This window comes from Eschrichtius robustus, chromosome 1, assembly GCF_028021215.1.
Source record: "Eschrichtius robustus isolate mEscRob2 chromosome 1, mEscRob2.pri, whole genome shotgun sequence".
Lineage (NCBI taxonomy): Eukaryota > Metazoa > Chordata > Mammalia > Artiodactyla > Eschrichtiidae > Eschrichtius > Eschrichtius robustus.
In genome coordinates, this window is record NC_090824.1 from 5,352,350 (window position 1) to 5,374,921 (window position 22,572).

At 41.4% G+C, this 22,572-nt stretch overlaps 1 protein-coding gene across 4 annotated transcripts in view; it reads right to left on the bottom strand.

Moving 5' to 3' along the window:
• Positions 1-22,572, bottom strand: part of EML1 (EMAP like 1) — a 145,360-nt gene that overhangs the window by 59,971 nt on the left and 62,817 nt on the right. For all 4 annotated transcript variants that reach the window (XM_068540703.1, XM_068540693.1, XM_068540722.1 and 1 more), the window contains one exon: positions 7,480-7,615. In XM_068540703.1, coding sequence (XP_068396804.1) covers positions 7,480-7,615 — 136 coding nt within the window. The remainder of the gene's footprint in view (positions 1-7,479; positions 7,616-22,572) is intronic.

Genomic DNA, 22,572 nt, shown 5'->3' on the forward strand with positions numbered 1-22,572 from the left:
TTAAAACGATTATCTACTCAACAAATACTCATTTGGAATCAATTTATACTGGGCTCTACGCTGAGCACGGGCAAATCAACATGGGACCAGGAGTAACCTGGTGTTTGTCCTGCAAGGGGTGAGGTAATTGTGACAGATTGAGGTCAGGCAACTTCAGTAATTAGGAAATGCTCCTATCTTTGTCTAAAGACATCTTTGTAGCAAAAACCAAGGCATTTCCTAAGAAGGTTGGTGGCCTTAGAGAATTTGACAGACCAAAATAAGTTTTTTTTCTATCATATGAAGCCAACTACCTGAGCCCAGAGGGGGCTCAACACTTGTAACACTTCTGGTAAGACAATAAGTACCAATTCATCTTCCTCTGTTCAATAGCACCAACTCCCATTTCTAGCTTGTTACAGAGACCACACTCAAAACCTGAATTTAACACATACATTTCAATGGATCTCAATGATAAAGAATATATTAGAAAAAAAAAAAAAAACCCAAAGCAGATTTAAACCATGTAAGTACCTGGCACTGACTCTGGTGCTTTTACAAATGCTGTATTTCTAATGAGTGCAACTATTTTTCTAAAGGACTATCAGCTGTTTGTTTGAAAGCCATAGATATTTACCATCCTACCTTCCAACTGGAGCAGAGCATTTTAAAAATAATGCTCTCTTTTTGTACCAGTTTTGTTCTTTTGATCTCTCTTCTCACAGCTTTGCCCTATTGTAAAGCTCTACTTAGGAGTGGAAAGAATGAGTGATTGTTTTGAGCCAGTGGAAATGTTATTCTATTGTCAGCTCCAGCATCCCCACTGAGGAAGGTATGACCCTACAATGTCTTCCCCGGATTTTCTGCCTTTTCTCCTTTCACTAATGGAAACAAAGCTTTTCCCAAGGATTCCAAATCACGCCCCCAATCGAAGTCTTAATTGGCAACACAAAGCACAACCCCTGGGTGCTGGACAATTTCCAAAGGGGATTTTGTTCTTTAGTACTAGGCTGAAAAAACCCCAGAGAAAAGAAAACAAACATATACCCATCCACACACCAGAGATGCCCCAGCTTGGTTAATTTGGAACTCTGATTACAGAAAAATTCCTACATGATTATAAATGTATTTGAAATGGCTCGGAGGTTGTTTTAATCCTAACAGGCAGAATGCCCAGCTTGCTTCTGTTTTCAAAATTCTCTCCTAAGGAGAGATCTATAGGAACGTCGTCACAGAGTAATTATTATATGCCACTGTTTGGGTTTCCAACTTCCAGACAGATGGGAATTCACATCCACGGAAGCCCACAAAAGGCAGAGAAACAAAATAAATGAATCACTATGCTCCACACCGAAACACCAAGAGTCTCAGACACTCAACCTAGAAAACCATGTATTTCTAGTTGGCTGCCGGACAATAGCTTATCAAATGAATAAAACTGATTATTTTGTAAATTAAAAAGAAAAGTCTACAGAGGCCTAAGAACACTTCTAGAAGGAAGGTTATTGTTTAAATGCTAATACACACACACACGCACGCACACACGCACATACACATATATATAAAATATGATGGCTACTGATTATCCTTCCCCGCCACCATCCTTTCCTTCTAAGATAATATTGCTGAGGGCAAGCAGTGTCCACGAGCTCCTTCATACACGGCTGAAACGGGGGGCAGAGGACCCAGGCTTCTGCTCACAGCAAGGGGCCTGGTCCTGTAATGGGAGTTCAGGCCCTGCAGCCCCATATTAATGGGCAGTTCTGTCTCTCAGAGTTGCAACTTGCTGTCAACCTCTGCTCAGAGTCACCCTCGCCCCTGCCTGCTACTCCTGTCAGCACCCTCAGGGGCATCTCAGAACATCACTGTTTCTAAAGAGCACCATCCAGACAGGATGGGGCACACAAAAGGGATGGTTTCCAAAGAGTAATTATATCAAGCATTTTTTTATGAGTAGATGTAAGCGCTGACCTGGAAATCTTTGCAAGAAGCAGCCTATCACAGTGAAAGGAGTGTGAGCTCTGGATCCAGGCAGACCTGGGTTTGAGCCCAGGTTCTCTACTCACTTGATTCCGGGCAAGTTACTTCACTTCTTTGAGCGTCAGTTTACCCACTGGCAAAACAGGGATAATAATATCTACCTTGGAAGGTTGTTTTGAGGATCAGTGATAATGGTATTAAAAGCTTGATGCTTAGTAAGCTTTTATTATCAAAAGATAATTTCTATCATCATCACTGATTTAAAGAGGGGCTGAAGCACCATTACGGCTCTTTGTCTTTTTCACATCCTGTGAAAAGAAAGTATCAATCAGATTCTTCAGCAGAGCCTCACTCCTGTAGTCATCTGCATAAATCTCCTCCCCTAGCCTTATCCTACCCTGAATCAGTGTTTCAAATACTAGAACTCAACACACAATTTGCCAGGGATTCTAACAGTTGTGCCAATTAATCCTGCAAGGTCTAAGAAAAGCATAAACAGTCTATTAAGTGAAGGACATTATTGTACTACATCAAAGTTACTTTGGATCAAACACAGAGCCTTCTACAATATCAAAGTGCAAGAATGCTTGACATATGCTCTCATGAAAGGAACTGAAAGCTAGAAATTGTATCTACATTTCAAATTTTACTTTTATGATTTTTTGCTCTGAAAAAAAATTTTCCTTTTACTTAAATGCCAAATATATAAAGAGATATAAATTTTAAAAGTTTATTTTCTTTAAGAATAAAGAAAAAGAATCTCATTTTTTCATTAACTACTTGCTACTTTAAAAAGTCAATCTTGAAATTCAACAACTCACTCTTAAACAGCCAATGAGTTAAAGAAGAAATCGCAAGAGAATTTTGAAAATATCTAGAGACAAATGAAAACAAAAACAAAACATTCTAAAACTTGTGGGATGCAGAGAAAGCAGTGCTAAGAGGGAAGTTTATAGCTGTGAAAACACATTAAAAAGAAGAAAGATCTGAAATCAACAACTTAACTTTATACCTCAAGGAAACAGAAAAAAACAAGAACAAATAAAGCTAAAAGTTAGCAGAGGGAAGGTAATAATAAAGATTACAGTAGAGAGAAACAAAATGGAGAAAAGAAAAACAGTAGAAAAAAATCAATGAAACCAAGAGTTGATTTTTGAAAAGATCAATAAAATTGCCAAATCCTCCATTAAACTGAGAAAAAGAGAGAAGACTCAAATAACTAAAATTAGAAACTAAAGAGGGACTATTACAACTGATGTCACAGAAATAAAAAGGATTATAAGAGACTACTATGAATAAATGCATGCCAACAAATTGAATAAACTAGAAGAAATGAATAAATTCCTAGAAACATACAACCTATAAAGACTGAATCCTGAAGTATTGAAAACTCTGAATAGACCTATAACTAGTAAGGAGATTGAAGCAGTAATCAAAACTCTCCCAACAAAGCAAAGCCCAGGACCGGATGGCATGACTCCAGAATTCTACCAAACATTTAAAGAACTAATACCAATCCTCCTCAAACTCTTCTAAAGACTAAAGGGGCAGTGGGGGCACATCCAATCTCATTCTAGGAGGCCAGCATTATTCTGATACCAAAAAAAAAAAAAAAGACACAACAAGAAAAAATACACGCCAATAACTCTGATAAATAATGATGCAAAAATCAACAAAATACTACTAAACTGAATTTAACAGCACATTAAAAGGATTATACACCATGACCAAGTGGGATTTACACCTGTAATGCAAGGATGGTTCAACATAAGAAAATCGATATAATATTGTACATCACATTAAGAGAATGAAAGACAAAAACCACATGATCATCTAAATTGATGCAGAAAAAGCACTTGACAAAACTCAACACCCTTCATGATAAAAACACTCAAACTAAGAACAGAAGAAAACTACCCCAACATAGTAAAAACCATATATGAAAAGCCCACAGTGAACTCATACTCAATGGTGAAAGACTCAATGGTGAAAGCTTTTCTCCTAAGGTCAGGAACAAGGCAAGGATACTCATTCTCATCACTATTGAACACAGTACTGGAAGTCCTAGCCAGAGCAATAAGACATGTAAAAAAATAAAAGGCATCCACATTGGAAAGGAAGAAGTAAAACTATCTCTGTTTGCAGATGACATGATCTTAGGGAAAACCCTAAAGATTCCACAAAAAAACTGTTAAAACTAATAATTTCACCAAAGTTGCAGAATACAAAAACCAAAACACAGAAATCAGTTGTATTTCTATTCACTAACAATGACCAATCTGAAAAGGAAATTCAGAAAATAACCACATTTATGATAGCATCAAAAAGGACAAACTACTTAGGAATAAACTTAACCAAGGAGGTGAAAGACTTGTAGACAGAAAACTACAAAACACTGCTGAAAGAAATCAAAGAAGATACAAATAAATGGAAAGTCATCCTATTTTTGTGGGATTAGAAGACTTAATATGTTAAAATGTCTACACTACCCAAAGTGATTTACAGATTCAATGCAATCCCTATCAAAATACCAATGGCATTTTTTGTAGAAATAGAAAAAAAATCCTAAAATTCATATGGAATCTAAAGGGACCCCAAATAGCCAAAACAACCTTGAAAAAGAAGAACAAAATTGGAGGACTCACATTTCCTGATTTCAAAACATACTACAAAGTAACAGTAATCCAGACAGTGTGGTACTGGAATAAAGACAGATAATATAGACCAATGGAACAGAATAGAGAGCCCAGAAATAATCCCTTGCATGTATGGGCAAATGATTTTCAGCAAGGGTGCCAATACTACACAAGGGGGAAAGTCAGTTTCATCAACAAATGGTGTAGGGAAAACTGGACATCCACGTGCAAAAGAATGAAGTTGGACCCTTACCTTATGCTACATACAAAAATTAACTTGAAATGTGTTAAAGACCTAGAACTATGAAACTCCTAGAAGAAAACATAGGGGGAAAGCTTTAGGACGTTGGATTCAGCAATTATTTCTTGGATATGACACCAAATGTAAAAATAAACAAATGGGACTGCACCAAACTTAAAAACTTCTGTGCAAAGGAAACTATCAATAGAGTGAGAAAGCAATGTATGGAATAGGAGAAAATATTTGTGAATCATGTATCTGGTAAGGGATTAATATCCAGAATATATAAGGAACTCCTACAATTCAACAACAAAAAAATGAATAACCCAATTAAAAATGGGAAAAGGACTTGAATAGAAAATTTTCCAAAAGATATATGCAAATGGCCAACAAGCATATGAAAAAGATTCTCAACATCACTAATAATAAGAGAAATGCAAATGAAAACCATAATGAGATATCACCTCACACCCATTAGAATGGCCACTATCAAGAACAGAAAACAACAAATGTGGGCAAGGATGAGGAGAAACTGGAACCCTTGTGCACTGTTAGTGGGAATGTACAATGGTGCAGTCATTATGGAAAACATTATGGAGGTTCCTCAAAAAATTAAAAATAGAATTACCATATGACTCAGCAATCCCACTTCTGAGTATATATCCAAAAGAATTCAAAGCAGGATCTCAAAGAGATATGTGCACACCTATGTTGATTGCAGCATTATTCACAATAGCCAAGAGGTGGAAGAAACCCTTATGTCCATCAACATGAATGGATAAAGAAAAGGTGGTATATACACACAACGGAATGTTATACGGACTTAAAAAAGAAGGAAATCCTGGGACTTCCCTGGTGGTCCAGTGGGTAAGACTCCACGTTCCCTGTTCAGGGGGCCCGGGTTCGATCCCTGGTGGGGGAACTAGATCCTGCATGCGTGCCGCAACTAAGAGTCGGCATGCCACAGCTAAAGATCCCGCATGCTGCAACTAAAAGATCATACATGCAGCAATGAAGATCCCGCGAGCTGTAACTAAGACCTAGCGCAGCCTAAATAAATAAATAAAATACAAAGCCACTTTAAAAAAAAAAAAAGGAAATACTGTCACATGCTACAATATGAATGAACCTTGATGATATTATGTTAAGTGAAATAAGTCAGCCACGAAAGGACAAATACTGCATGATTCCACTCATATGAAGTATCTAATGTAGTCAAATCATAGAAACAGAAAGGACAAAGGTGGTCACCAAAGGCTCTGAGGAGGATTTACTGCTGAAGAGATATATTGGGTTGGCCAAAAAGTTCGTTTGGGCTTTTCCTTCCCATCTTAAGGAAAAATCCGAACGAACTGTTTGGCCAACAAATAGTTTCAGTTCTGCAAGACGAAAAAGTTCTGGAGATCTGCTGTACAACAATGAGAATATACTTGACACTACTGAACTGTACACTTAAAAATGGTTAAGATGGTAAATTTAATGTGATGTGGTTTTTACCACAATTAAAAAAAAAAGAAGAAAAAAATGGTAACAGATTGTAACCTGAAACTTAAAAAGTCAGTCTGTCAATCTTATAACACCTAGATGAATAAAAGACAGTCCATATCTACTGCTGCCAATCAGAATCCAGAAGGTCATTTCATGTTGATTATAAATGAACGATTCAAAGAAGCATTAAAAAGGTATGAAATGAGGCTGAGAATTTCATTTTAAAGTTCTAAAAAGCCCTGCAAAACCAATTTTCTTAAAATTCACAAACAATAAGTACATGAAACTCTATCTGATGAAACACAATGCAAATTTGCTTGATGAAGGATAAGCCTTTATGTATAAACACTATATATTTAAAAGCTAAGACGGGATTGTTACATTTTCATTCCGAGTCACAATGCAGCATCAAATCTACTCTCACCAGCCCAGTGGGTATCCCAGCACACCGCAAAGCATACTCACACCCCGAATCCCCAGTGCACATAAAGCAAGTTAGCATTTTAATGAACTTTACGAGTTCTTCTAACAAGCCCATGAGGTAGCATTGCAGAAAGAATTTCTTTAAGGTTTTCTATGCTATATTACTACCAGATATTTCATTTTTGTAGGGCTTAAAAATTTAGAAAACTGGGCTGGCATATAAAATACACAATTTTAATATGACAACTATGAAATTATAGAAAATTAAGAGCAACCTATGCTCTATCTGACAAACAGAAACACCTGAAGCTCCACTGTTAGGCATCATTTAAAAGTACGAGCTTATACAAATTTTACTGATAAAAATTTAAGCTCGGTACAGCAATCTGAATTTTGCTATATTCCAAGCCCTTGGGACTTGGGGGCAGCATATTCATTTTTTATATAGGTTATACTCCCACTTGTTTTTCCAAAAGAGAAGTTTAAGTAAAAACACAAAATGGTGCACTGCGGCTTTAGTGAATGAGATTTCAAAGACTGTATGATTACAACTAAAAAAACGCAGAATAATAAATCGACATGGTTCCTGTTTTGGCAACACACCAAATATTGTGCTTTTATAAGCTTTAACTCAAAGGAGAAATTTTAAAGTGTCATATAAAAGAGTAATACTTATTTTAGCATCTGAGCCAGAACTGCTTTCAGAGTTCATGTAAGGCGCTTCTTGCCTACCTTTTGGCTGTGGCAGGTACAGCGGTTTCTTTCCTGGCCCCCGAGGGGGCTGGCAGGGAGCCACTGGCTTTCTTTGGTACCACAGTGCCGTTGTTGACGGTGGTTCTTAAAGGCAAGGTCTGCACCAGTGGTCTTGCTGTAAGACAAGCAGAAAAGGCAATCAGAACTTTCGCCTTTTCAAGGAAACTCCTTACAGGACTTAAGATAACGTAGAAAGAAAAAGGACGTCCATTTCAAATGCTAGCAGAATCGACAAAGGTGCAAAGACAACGGAGCTTTTCAACAATGGTGCTGAAACAATGAACCCGGACACCAACCTCAGACCTTACACAAAAATTAACTCAGAAGGGACCACTGGCCTATGTGTAAAATGCAAAACTATAAAACTTCTAGATGAAAATATAGGAGAAAAATCTGTGTGACCTTGGGTTTGGTGATGGGTTTTTAGATACAATACCAAAAGCACATCCATGAAAGGAAAAATTGATAGCTTGGACCTCATTAAAATGAAAACAACAACAACAACAAAACTTTTGCTCTGTAAAAGACATCATTAAGAGGATGAAAAGACAATTTATAGACTGGGGGAAATATTTGCCAATCACATATCTGATAAAGGACTTGTATACAGAATATAAAAAGAACTCTTAAAATTTGACAATAAGAAAATGAAGAGCCCAATTAAAAAAATGGGCAAAAGATCTGAACAGAAACCTCACCAAAGAATATATACAGATGGCAAATAAGCATATGAAAAGATGCTCAACATCTTTTATCATTAGGGAAATGCAAATTAAAACAATAATGAGATATCTCTATTACACCTATTAGGATGGCTAAAATCCAAAACACAGACAACATACCAACTGCTGGCCAGGATGCAGAGCAACAGGAACTCTCCTTCGTTGCTGGTGGGAATGCAAAATGGTACAGCCACTTTGGAAGCCAGTTTGGCAGTTTCTTACAAAGTTGAGGCTTGTAAATTTTACCATAGGATCCAGTAATTGTGCTTACACTAAGTATTAACCCAAATGATTTGAAAACTTATGTCCACACAAAAGTTTCATTTAATATTTATAGCAAGCTTTATTTATAACTGTGAAAACTGAAAGCAACCAAGATGTCCTTCAATTGGTGATGGATAAACAAACTGTGGTCCATCCAGACAATGGAATAGGATTCAGTGATAACAGGAATGAACCAATCCACACAACCATGGTTGAGTCTTAAATCCATATTGCCAAGTGAAAGGAGCCAGTCTGAGAGGCTATATACTGCACGATTCCATTTAAAATGAAATTCTACAAAAGGTTAAACTATAGAGACAGAAAGTGGATCAGTGGTTGCCAGAGACTGGGGGTGGTGTCACTAGGTGAAGCACAGAGATTCTTCAGGGTGGTAAAGCTATTCTGTGTGATATCGTAGTGGTGGATGTGTGATGCTATGCATTTGTCAAAACCCACAGACCCTTACAGCACAAAGAGTGAATCTTAATACGCGCAAATACAATAATAGTCAATAAGGAGATGGGGGAACCCCATGACGGAATGCAGACTGTGACAAAAGAATCTAACTGCATTACAAACATGCAACGTAACCTCATGGAAGGGGGTGGAGAGGAAAGGTGCGGACAAAGTAATTCTGGTAATGAGCACAGACTGGAAGACTACAAAAGGAACTGCACATAAGCACTGTATTCTAGTTGGTAAAGTTATTTCCCACAGGGCCATATGGTAGGAGCCAGGCTTCTCACTGTTGGAGAGGGAGGTTACAGACCAGCAAGGGGGGAAGGCTAGAATGAAGCAGGTGGAATGGAGAAGAGGAGGAGACATCAGTGTGAACTCATGTCTAGCTTCATAGAGACAGAGACACACAGAGACGTAATTATAGGTAAGTCTGTGTACACGGGTTGTATAAACACATCTATTTCCCAGCTCTGTCTGCTGAGAGACCCAGGGCCCAAACCTGGGCTTCTAATACCATTCTACAGCAAAAGGAACCAGGGCTCCTTGGGGAAGTACCTGAATCCAGGGCTGAGACAGGGAATATCCGAACATGAGCCTGGAGCATCTTATGGTGCCAGAAAGTAAGGAAGTGCTCACAAAACCCACACTGATGGGGGTGTGGCAAAGGGACCCAGAAGCCAGTGGGAAGAGCCAAAGCCACAATAACGTGAGCAACAGAATAAATAAAGTAGTACTGGATTGTACCCCCAACTATCAAATAAATATCCACAGGCTCACACTGATATAAATACATGATGGAATAAATACATGAGGAGGACAAATCCCCAGGCAGAAGAATTCTGAATAATTTACGTAGATACTTTGTCCTTGAGATAGTGGAGTATATTCTGCACTCCTTCCGTGCGGGCCGTGCATAGTGACTTCCTTCCACATCACGCAGAGCGGAGGTGTGGCGAGAAGGAGAAACCTGACAAACACAACTCAGGTGATCAAGGTCAACGTCAACAGTGGTCAGTCATGTTCACAGTACACATCCTTGGTAGATGTGATGAGAATGGCACCTTACCCCTGTGGTCTTTCTCGCCAAACCCACCCCCGGTCTAATCATGAGAAAAACATCAGACAAACCCAAATTGAAGGACAGTCAATGGATTCTCTAAGCAGTACTCCTCAGAACTGTCAAGGTCATCAAGAGCGAGGAAAATCTGAGAAACTGTCAGTTCAGAGGAGCCTAAGGAGGGACCATGACTAAATATAATCCCAAATGGGATCCTGGGACCAAGAAAGGACATAAGGGATAAACTAAGGAAATCTGAATAAAGTATGCCCCTTGACTGAAAATAATGTATCAATATCGTGCCATTAGTTGTGACAGACACACCATGCTGGTATAAGGTGTTAACAATAGGGGAAACCGGGTGCAGGAGATATGGGAACGGTCTGTACTCTGCTTGCAACGTTTCTGTAAATCTAAAACTACTCTAAAATTAAAAGTTTTATTTTAAAATGCTAGCAGAATTTATTTTCTTCATCCCAGAATTAAATCTACCTCAGTGCAGGCTCTTAAAAACACTACCAGTGACAAAACTGCCTAGAATGTCAAAATTTTAATATATTGAAACTTTTCAGTGCCTAAAGCTGAGGGCCAGACTACCTTTTTTTTTTTTTTTTAATTGTGAAAGAGAGTTTAAAAAGCCACCGTCAGGCCCCTCCAGCCAGAGCAGAACACCCTTCTCCACTCTCTCCAAGCGCTCTCTTTCCTCATTCCCTGAACACCTGCTCCAGCCAAGGGCCTAGACCAGGGCTCAGAGCTAATATTCCACAGTGAAAATACCACAGTTCCGAAACAGAGATCCTGAATCTTTCCTAACACACACAATCTGCTCCCCGTGCTGATGTCCACTCTCTGCCGGGACAGAACCCTTCCCAAGTAGGAAGAAATGCCATCTTGGGCTTCCCTGGTGGCGCAGTGGTTGAGAATCTGTCTGCCAATGCAGGGGACACGGGTTCGAGCCCTGGTCTGGGAAGATCCCACATGCCGCGGAGCAGCTGGGTCCGTGTGCCACAACTACTGAGCCTGCGCGTCTGGAGCCTGTGCTCCGCAACAAGAGAGGCCGCGATAGTGAGAGGCCCGCGCACCGCGATGAAGAGTGGCCCCCGCTTGCCGCAACTAGAGAAAGCCCTCGCACAGAAATGAAGACACAACACAGCCATAAATAAATAAATAAATAAATAAATAAAAATTAAAAAAAAAAAAAAGAAATGCCATCCTCACCTCATCTCTATCTCCTCTTTCTACTTCACCTACCATTTCAGTCTCCATTCTGTTTTTTTTTTTTTAAATACATGTACTGTGTTAGTGTCTTCCCGAAATTCACGTCCACCCAGAACCTCAGAATGTGACCTTATTAGGAGACAGTGTCTTTGAAGATGTAATTGGTTAAGATGAGGTCATACTGGATTTGGGTGGGCCCTGAATCCAATGACTCGTGTCCTTTTAAGAAGCCCATGTGTATATATGTACACATAATGGAATACTACTCAGCCATAAAAAAGAATGAAATAATGCCATTTGCAGCAACATGGATGGAACTAGAGATGATCATACTAAGTGAAGTAAGTCAGACAGAGAGAGACAAATACCATATGATTAGACTTATATGAGGAATCTAAAATATGACACAAATAAACTTATCTACGAAACAGAAACAGACTCACAGACATAGAGAAGAGACTTGTGTTTGCCAAGGGAAGGAGGGGTGGGGGAGGGATGGATTGGGAGTTTGGGAGTAGCAGGTGCAAACTATTATATATAGAATGGATAAACAAGGCCCCACTGTATAGCACAGTGAACTATATTCAATATCTTGTGTTAAACCATACAGAAAAGAGTATGAAAAAGAATGGCATTGACATATATACACTACCAAATGTAAAATAGATAGCTAGTGGGAAGCAGCAGCATAGCACAGGGAGATCAGCTCGGTGCTTTGTGACCACCTAGAGGGATGGCACGGGGAGGGTGGGAGGGAGATGCAAGAGGGAGGGGATATGGGGATATATGTATACGTATAGCTGATTCACTTCGTTATACAGCAGCAACTCACACAACAATGTAAAGCAATTATACTCCAATAAAGATGTTAAAAAAAAAAGACTAGTAATACAAAAAAAAAAAAAAAGAATGCATGTATATGAATAACTGAATCACTTTGCTGTACAGCAGAAATTAACACAACATTGTAAATCAACTATACTTCAATAAGATAAATTTAGGGGAAAAAAGAGGCCCAGGTGAAGATGCATAAGGAGGAGAGCTCGCCACGTAAGGACAGAGGCAAGAGACTGGAGTGGCACGTCCTCTAGCCAAGGACAGACAGCAGCCACGAAGCCCGGCAACAGGCATGGACCAGTTTCTCCCTCAGAGCCTCCAGGAGGGACAATGTTGCCAGCACCCTGATTTCAGCCCAGTGGCACTGACTTCAGACATCTGGTCTCCAGAACTGTGAGGGAATCAATTTCTGTTTGTACTAATTCACAACAGAGGCCCTAGGGAGTGACTACAGTACGCATATCAGCTTGCTGGGCGTCTTTCATTCCACTGTTACCATCTCTGCAGTGGCTCCCCCAGCACAGCTCCTAGAACCGAGGCCTGGTCTCCCAGTGCACTCAGCCGGTTCTGTTCAGGCCAATCTCCTTAAAAACATCCCTCATCCATGGTCGCCAACGGCTCCTGACAGCCCGCTACACCACGTGACAGGTCATCAGAACCCACCAAAGTGCAAACGCTGAAACAATGATGGCAGCTCCGAGTGCCCGGCGCCAGGCAGAGTGCTAACAACTTGAAATGCGTTATCTTGTCCAGCGGGGACAACACGACTGGTCCAGCTGCATTTCACACCCGGGCCTAGAGGAGGGAGGGAAGAGAACAACGTCCCCCGACTCCCAAGCCCCTGTGCCTCCAGGCCACTCGCTACCATCCTGCTCTTTTACAACCTCAGTGATCAGAGCTCATTCTCTCCACCGATTTTCTTTTTCCCACCACGCACCCAGGTGCTCCGATATCCACCCCCCCCCACCCCCCAACAAGCAAATCCGGCCTCATTCCCACCTCCTTAGCTTGTTTCTGTGGAGAAGAATCCCCTGGAGGTAAAAAATCCAGATCGCTGGGCCCCATCCCCAGATTCAGGAGGTCTGGGGCAGAGCCTGAGACTCTGCATTTCTAACCAGTTTCCAGGTTGCTGCCGCTGCTGTTCCAGGGATCACACTTTGGGAACCACCTGTCTGTGCCATCCTCCAGCTTCGAAGGGCCTCTCCTCGTTAGCCCAGGCCTCCCTGGTTGCCCCGCTCTGATCTTCTGTCACACGTCAGTCTGTAGCTCACAGCTGAGTGCCTGATTGCGGGCTGTTGTTTCAGGCGGGCTAGCCTTACTTCCCCAGTTAGAGTGGGTGCAGACATCGTGCTGGGAGGGGGCATCACCTAGATCCTTCTCCGTGTGCTTGGGGAGTGGCCTGGACTCCACACCGAGCCCCAGGCTTACTGCCCCGTCTCCTAGGCTGAGAGCAGCACAGCTATAGCTAATCCCATGCCTGCAGGGCCAAGGGGAGGTAGGTCACCAGACCCTAAGAGGAGAGACGCTGCTGCGGGAGCAGCTACATCCAGGGGGTGGGGACACAGCCAACCCGAGGGGCCCCGTGTGGCAGCAGTCGGGGGGTAGATCCTCTGACCTCACTCTCCCTCCTTCCGCTCCCCAGCTGGGGATCTCCCTGCTCAAACCTCACCGGAGCGGAGAGCGTGGGGCTGGTCGGTGTGGTCCATACAGCTCAGCTCCCGGGGCAGAGAGCTGGCTGGAGGAGGGTAAAGGAAAGGGCCTGGAGGGGCTGATGGAAGACGCCTGGCCCCCAGCTCCTCTCCGGCACCTGGGCCAGGACCTGCCTCACCCACTTACATGCCCACCCAACCAGGCTGGGCGAGCCTCCTGGGCTCCCCTGGTCCCTGCTTTGCCGCTGTCCTCACATTGTTTATTCCTGCCCACTCCATTGCCCGGGGGCTCCATGAAGGCAGCAGCCCCTGTAATGTTGACACAGACGGTGTTCAACATGCACTTGTTGATCAGACTAAATTTCGAGAACAAAGACCCCACTTTCAAGAAAAGGCATTGTGTTGCCATTTCTGAGTCACTGTTGTTTTTTTTTTTAATTTTATTTTTTAATTTTTTGGCCGTGCCACACGGCATGCGGGATCCTAGTTCCCCGACTAGGGATCAAACCCTCACCCCCTGCAGTGGAAGCACGGGGTCTCAACCACTGGACCCCCAGGGAAGTCCGTCTGAGTCACTGTTTTTTATTTTTCCTTGAGTCATAATTTCAAAATTCAGTCTCATAATAATCTAATATTGTCCTTCTCCCCAAAAAGGAAATGGGATTTTTTTAAAGCCCGTAGAAAGAACATCAATTGCAGGCAACGGGCCTTCTCAGAGGGCATAATAAACCTTACACATTAAACTATAACAGAGTAGCATCAAAAGCAAACAGAATTGTTAAAGTTGTAATGAGAAATCATAAAAGAAAAATAGTGGATATGGAGAGGAGGAGGGGGAGAAGGAGGGAGGGGGGGATGGCGGCCACTCTTGGAGTGACAAGAAGTTGGAAAGGTTCTCATTTTGGCAAGATCCAATCATCACTACATCCTTATCTTGATAATATCCTTGGCTTTTTGTCACCACTGACTTCTTAAATAGCATCATGACTACACCACTATGCTTGCTAAATACCTATTTTGCACACGACATCACGTCAGGTCTCTTTCATGTTTCCGTATCTAAACATGATTAGCCACTCAAGGAAAAAATGTTGCCACCATAAAGAAAAGTTCTGGAAGAAAACAGTGTCTCCTAATGTCCACTCTGAACAGGTACTAGCTTGGATCATGAGGACAGCAGGACACGAGAACAGCCATAATGAGTCACTTTTCAGACAAGTGATCTCAGAAACTGCAGAAGAGAAACAGCACCAGGGAAGGTTCAGACACAATTTCCTGCTCATCAGGTGCTAAGATAATTGGATCCCTGGCTTTGAGATGACACCAAGATATGAGACATTCTTCCAGTTCATAACAGGTTTTTAAAAAATAATTATTTTAATTGTTCTTAGGGGCCGAACATAGATACATAGCACTGAAAGGAGAATTTCTCAAAATAAAAGGAGAATGAGTGATACATGATATTTGTTTAGAATGCATTCATTGGAAGGGATATCGGGATGGTTGGAGGAGCACAGAGGAATAAAGGGCAAAGAGTCTTGAGTTAGGACCGACTCATTCTCAACTCGGCTTTATTACGTAGCCTTGGACAAGTCACCTTTCCAAGCCTCGGCTTCTTTGTAAAATAGGATAAGAGTGCCCACCTTGCAGGGCTGCTGTGAAGGTCTGGAATGAGGAGTGGCAAGCTGCATAGTGCCCTGCACGTAGCAGCACGTAAAAGGTGGTAGCTATTATCCCACGGCCACGCCCAGATGATGAAATGCTCTGTTTTGGACACCGGGATGCAATGTCATATCTTGAATGCAATGTCATATCTTGAATGCAATGTCGTATCTTGAATACAATGTGAGAAGAATTAAATGCAGGATTTCAGTTATGAGCAAAGGTGCCTGAGGCAGAATCAGGTCCAGTGAGTGTCCCCACTGCATCCTGCACACACACGGAGGGGTCGAGGAAGACCCCAGACAGTTCTCAGCCCCAAAACAGTTGCTTTCCTCCTTGTGCCCAGGCAAAGTGAGAGGGGGGAGGAGAGTGCAGAAGGAGCTCAGGTCTAGGAGTCGGGGGCCAGGGTGCGAATTCCAGTGTGTCCTCGACTGGCAGTGTGACTGCAGACAAGACCCTCTGGGCCCCACTTCCCTGATCCATAAAGGAAAGACTTCAGTCTATAAGTGCTCTAAGGGTGGCTCTTCCTGCTCTGAAATCTAGGACCCTAATTCATGTGAGAAGAGTGTCCAGGAGAGAAACACTCGAGTTTCTGTGGGACTTTTCACACTGCGTAAGTTCCCTTAGACCCACCAACCCACCAGAAGTGAAGGAGAGGGGCCACTGAAGCGGACAGGCCTCGTCAGAGGGACAGATGCAGTCACATGCACAGTGTTCATGGCCCCCAGTGTCCTGTTACCGTGCGTACTATTTAGTATAAGGTCCCCATAAACTACCTTGAGTTAACATCCCTGAAAAATGACTCCAGAGTGTGGGAACTGAAAATCTCTAACATGGGACATCCCTGGCAGTCCAGTGGTTAAGACTTCGCCTTCCAATGCAGGGGGTGTGGATTCGATCCCTGGTCAGGGAGCTGAGATCCCACCTGCCTCGTGGCCAAAAAAACCCAAAAAACATAAAACAGAAGCAATATTGTAACAAATTCAATAAAGACTTTAAAAATGGTCCACATCAAAAAAAATCTTAAAAAAAAAAATCTCTAACAAAGGTATTCAGAATCTCAGGTCTAAAGCATTCACAAGTATGCCTGAAATAAAAAGGTTTCATCTTTCTAAACAGGGGGATTGGAATACTCAGACTTCCATGAAGTACTACCTGCGGCAATATATTTCCAAAACTACAGTTGATGTGAATATAGAAATTCAAGTATAGGTAGTCAAATCTACTAATGCTTATTATTATGATACTGTCATAATCTAAAGATGAAGAAATCCTTTTAACTTACATCACATTAATAACTCAGTATGCAATATTTGATAAGTAAAACTTTCCATTAGGTTTCACAATAAATTTAATTATGCAAAGCATGACCATGTATGTGATTATGTGTAGAAATTCAAAGTTTAACACACCTGACCATTATGAACCCAGAATTCCTAATTATCTACTTCGAAATTGAAAAGATGTCTATATTTGGAATTGGAGAAGGCAACTTGCTTTTGCTAAATTGTCAGACAAAGTAGATAATTACTTATGTGCTGGGGAAGGTTCCCGTCACTAATACCTAGCAATATTACAGATGCATTTATCCTTGGATCCAGCAATCCCACTTCCAGGAACCTATCCTAAAGATATACTGGCAAAAATAAAAAATGCCATACACACAAGGCCAATTATTTGTAAAACAAAAGACCACCCATAGGGAGTGGCACATGCCCACTTTTTTCTACTTTTATATGCATTTCAACATTTTCATAATACAAAGTTTAAAAACAATCTTTCTCAGTCTCTGAAAAACTGAACATATCTACCAAGCCTTTTCTACAAATCACTAACGAACACCTATTTAAACTGGGGAAGGCAATTAAAGAGGAAAATGGAAGAAACTATAGCATGTTCTGTCTAAAAGAAAGCACAAGTTACTTTCTGCAATTAAGCAATTTGTAAGGAGAAAGATAAGGAGAAAGCACAGTAGACGAGAGAGGGAAAAATTGCTAATTTGGTTAACCGGGATAAAGAACTAAGTTAAATATTCATTAATTTCATTCACTGCAAAGAACTTAAAATTTTTTCATTTGTTAGTTGCACCTAGCTAATAAAATTTGTGAAAGGACTATGATACAATATTTTACACAATTATATGCTGAATATGATTTGTTGTATTTGGGACACTTTGCAAATCAAATTAAACCTTGAAAAAAGAACTCTCATTTCAAGTCATATACTTATTCATTTCTTAAATATTTGGTTTGATTTGAATAATGCTAATTTAAATAATACTGCTAAGGGGGATATGCATAGCCAAGCAACACAGATGGCAGAAAGAACGTATGTTCAGCCAGGCCTTATGGTCTAGTCCCAGATTTTCCCTAACCAGCTGTGTAACCTGGGGCAAATTATTCCATCTCCTAGAGGCTGCTTTCTCATCTGTAAAATGGGCACAGTAATACCTACCTCAAAGGGTTGTGGAGCGGTGAAATGAGCTAATGCATCCAAAATATCTATTGCAAAGGCCTGTACCCACCCAATTAATAAATGGTAGCTACAAGAATTATTATGACTATCACGGTTAAGTGTTAATGTAGCAGAGGCTACTTAAAGACAACCTGCAGTCAGCTTTCAACACCAGTTGCAGAGACTAAATTGTGAGACCAGATTTTGATGTCCTGGAACAACAGGACTGTCTTGCTTGTCAGCATCTCCAGCTGAAGGTTTTTGCTTATATTTATTCACTCTCCGATCTGTTAATTAATGGGGTTATTAATATAAAGAACAGAAAAGTTTGCAAAAGGTGCATTCAAGTTTTTTAAAAGGCAAGCTGCCAAAGACAGTCTGAAGTCCCAAGCAAAATCGAAAATGAGAAACAGGAACTCTTGCTGGTTAATGCATAGTGAAGCAGACCATCCCCACATACATGGGACAATGACAATATTTTAACCTACATTTTACATTGAAATCCTGTAACACTCCCCTAGCACTGAAATGGAAATTAGTCGTGCATGTCTACAATGGATCTATTATGAATTTAACTCCAAACCATGATTCCTTCTCTTCTTTTATTTTAAAAATTTATTTATTTTATTTTATTTAGTTTTGGCTGCATTGGGTCTTCATTGCTGCGCGCGGGCTTTCTCTAGCTGTGGCGAATGGGGGCTACTCTTCGTTGCAGTGCGCGGGCTTCTCATTGCGGTGGCTTCTCTTGTTGCGGAGCATGGGCTCTTCAGTAGTCATGGCACGCAGGCTCAGTAGTTGTGGCTTGTGGGCTCTAGAGCACAGGCTCAGTAGTTGTGGCACACGGGCTTAGTTGCTCCGCGGCATGTGGGATCTTCCCAGACCAGGGATCGAACCCGTGTCCCCTGCATTGCCAGGCAGATTCTTAACCCCTGCGCCACCAGGGAAGTCCCTCCTTGTCTTCTTGAGAACACACGTGAGCACGCTCCAGCCTCCGGACATTTGCTCTGAGCTCTGCTATTGACCTTGGTGCAGTGAAGATCAGCTTCAGTGGTAAGAAAGGAGTCACTTTTAAAACACAAATTCCTTCTGCTTATTAAAGAATACACACCAAAGTACATTTAGAAACGAAGTAAAAGTATAAAAAAAGAAAAAAAATCATCATCCTCCCACTCAGAAAAAAAGAAAGATAACTCTTGGTATACTTCTCTCCATTCTTCTTTGCATAGATTTTGTCTATTTAGTTGAAAAATACAACATATCCAGTTTTATATCCTGATTCTGCCTTTTAATATAATACACAAGCATCTTTCCTGTTGTTACCGAGAACACAAACATTTTTAAAGATTACATGGCTTTCCATCATACGAGGATCCACAGTTTTCTGGCCATGCCCCTATTGCTTGCTTTTGCTCAACTGTTTCCTACACAATTTTTCTCCAATATACGTAATTCTGCAAGGAACTCCCTACTTCATCACATGTTTTTCTGTATTTACACTCAGAATAGCAATATAATGGTGTCTGTTCATTGCATTCTGTGCCCCCAGTCCAACCACAATACTGGAAAAACTTTAATATCAGCAAGAATTTTAAGAATACAGGCCTCCAGAAACTATTTGATTCTCTTTTCTCCACTGTATGGTAGCCCAAGCTCAGTATAATTAAAACAGCCTGAATCTTCCTATCTGAAAGTAAATCCCACCTGAACAAAGCAAACTTTGCAGGCTGAGGTTCTCTACAGTCGAGATGCATGACAAGGCAACAAGTTCTTCACATGTCTTTCTTTTTAAATAACAAAAGCAAAGGAAAAGGAGAATAGGAATCCTAAAACCCAGGGCAGTATCACTGGGTTAAAAAGAGGTGGAAAATTAGCACAAAAATCCAATCCCGGGGACAGAAAAAGGTTACCAAGAAAAAGTAGAGTCTGAGACATAACTCTCTCTCTATAAACTGTGTGTCCACAGGCCTCGTATTTTACAGGGTTGGCCACAATCTTTCCTCTGTTTCAGGAGGCCTTGAACTTGATCTGTTAGTGAATTATCTTCATGAGACTGCAGTTCTCATTGGTGTACTAGTTAAGTCATGTGAAGAATGATGATAAAGTAAGTCAGAGTTTAGATGTCAGGACACCTTTCTTCAAATAAGTGAAGTACCATCGTGAAAAGGATAAGCGTTATTATCCGTGGTCTCCCAGGCAATTACTAAGGCCAGAGAGTGGACACGGCGGTCTGACGGTTCAGGACGGCGGCAGAGGGGATGTTGTGCTCACCATGCACTTCCTTTAGGCTGACCCACACAGATGCTCACTGCCTTCCAAGGCAGCCTGTTTCTCTGTGGCACAGCCGTCCCTGTCGCTGGGCAAGCGGCACAAAGATGTGCACCAGCAGCTCAAAACACTGAGCCCTAAGCTTCTGACAATTAACCTTGGGGGAAAAAATCATTTAATATTTAAAAATTAGAATGCCACGTGTCCAGGCTACTTCAAGCCTGTATTAGGATGGCAAGCCCAAAGAATGGCAAATGATAATAATAATGTGGCCTTCTAAGAACCAAAGGAGGTTTGTCTCAAAGCCGTCTTGTCTAAATATCCCCTAACTAAGCCACGGCTATGGAGTGCCAGCTGTCCAGATAGAGGTGTACCTACCGTGCCAACACGGCACTCTCTGAAAGAGAAGCAGTGACCCAGGGCTTCTTATGGAATCACTCCTCCTTCTCGCCTCTCCTCCCACCACCCTGTAACTGCACCCACAGCCCACTGAATTCAGGGCGTGCCGCTCACCAGCTTTCTTACAGTCTTTTTTCTGTTTCTTGGTGTGACTTTGGCTCTCGTACTCTGGTTTATTTTCACTTTTGAAAATAATGTTAAAAAGAAACATCAGATCTAACTATGAAAAAAAGTTAAAAGTTTCCAAAATTCAAACTGTACTCTTAAGCAAGAAAATAAAATTCCTGGGCAGGCCCCTTGTATTATTTTTCCCCCTCCTTTTCTAAAAATAGAAGTTTTAGAAGCCTGAAGTTGTATATAAAGCAACGACTTCAAATGTACCCTTTAGGATACGGTAGTCATCAGATTTATTTTTGGAAAGCCGAGTGGGTCAAGAATACCTAGAATAACCTGGTTTCTATTTAAAATACCCTAATTGCTTTGTAACTTAGGAGAAAAAGATTATTTAAAAAGATTATTCAAAATGTAGACATCGCCCAGTGTGTGTATCTCACATGGAGCTGGTGATAATTATCCTGAAGGACAAGGAAATAGATTTCTTTCCATAAACGTGTGAAAATGTATCCAAGACCAGAGAAAAAACTAACATATGCAACATCAAGACAGTACCCTCTCTTGACTCCAAGGAAAAGCTGGTAACTGTGAAATAATTTGTTAAATCCAAACAAAATAAGAAAGTTAATTTTAAGGGGACATTTACATGCCGCAGACTCAAAATGTTTTAACTAAAGGAATTTTACAGCCAAGATGAATTCTGTTTTGTAGAGTTAGCCATGAGGAAAACCCGTTCTGGCAAAAGACGAGCAATGCATATTGGTTGAAAGCAGACGCCAGGGTACTAACTAGGAGGAGAGAAGCTTTTACGAGGCGTTTTATTTCCAAAATTGTAAGAAGAGGGTCACTACAAAGTTATTTAAAGCACAAATATTGCTTTTTGTTTTGTTCCCAGGCACCACTGGGAAATGAAATGGTGATTTAAATGTGCCAGAAGTCCACTATTTATAGGTATAGAATTCTGTTGTAGGCTATGTTCTTCTGGACAAAAGAAAAAGGGATTTTAAAAAACCAGGAGGCTTTGCCCCAAATGAGCTTACTCGCTAGAAGGCGGAGGGAAAGTTGGCGATGAGCTTCAGGGTTCTGAGCAAATCAGGGAGGGGCCTGCCCGCCTCTGGGTCCCAGTCCTCAACTCAGAGCTTCAAGTGTGGCATGTGATCAAGTAAGTGTTTGCTGTGCTGAACTGGACAACAGTGTAAACTGAGGACAGGCTTCCCTGGTGGTACAGTGGTTGGGAATCCGCCTGCCAATGCAGGGGACACAGGTTCGAGCCCTGGTCCGGGAAGATCCCACATGCCGTGGAGCAACTGAGCCTGTGCGCCACAACTACTGAGCCTGCGCTCTAGAGCCCGCGAGCCACAACTACTGAGCCCGTGTGCCACAACTACTGAAACCCACATGCCTAGAGCCCGTGCTCCACAACAAGAGAAGCCACCGCAATGAGAAGCCCGCGCACCTCAACGAAGACCCAATGCAGCCAAAAAACTAAATAAATAAAATAAAAATCTTTAAACTGAGGACAGAGAAAGAGATGAGAGTCACCAAAAGTTTCTAGGTGAAACAGCCTCCACAGGGGCCCAAAGAATCGTGTTTGCTTTGGTTTTCGGTTTTGTTTTGCAAGCTCTCTCTATCCCAGAGAGTCTGCATAAATGACTGTTCTCTGGTCCACTGTGGACATTCCTTCCTTGACTCAACCAGCATTTACTGGTCACCTACAACTGTGCACCGCTGGGCTACAATTCACCAACGTCCAGCCAAAAAATACTGTCACACTTTGTGTGATGATTTCAACAATCCTAAGGCTGCTTCACTGTTTTTCTAAGCTTGGGTTTTCTGTCAATATGAAGAGAGCAACATATTTGCTGGAGCAAGAATCTGCAATGAGCTACCATATGATCCATCAATTCCACTCCTGGGCATATATCCAGAGAAAACCTTAATTTGAAAAGATACGTGCACCTCTATGTTCACT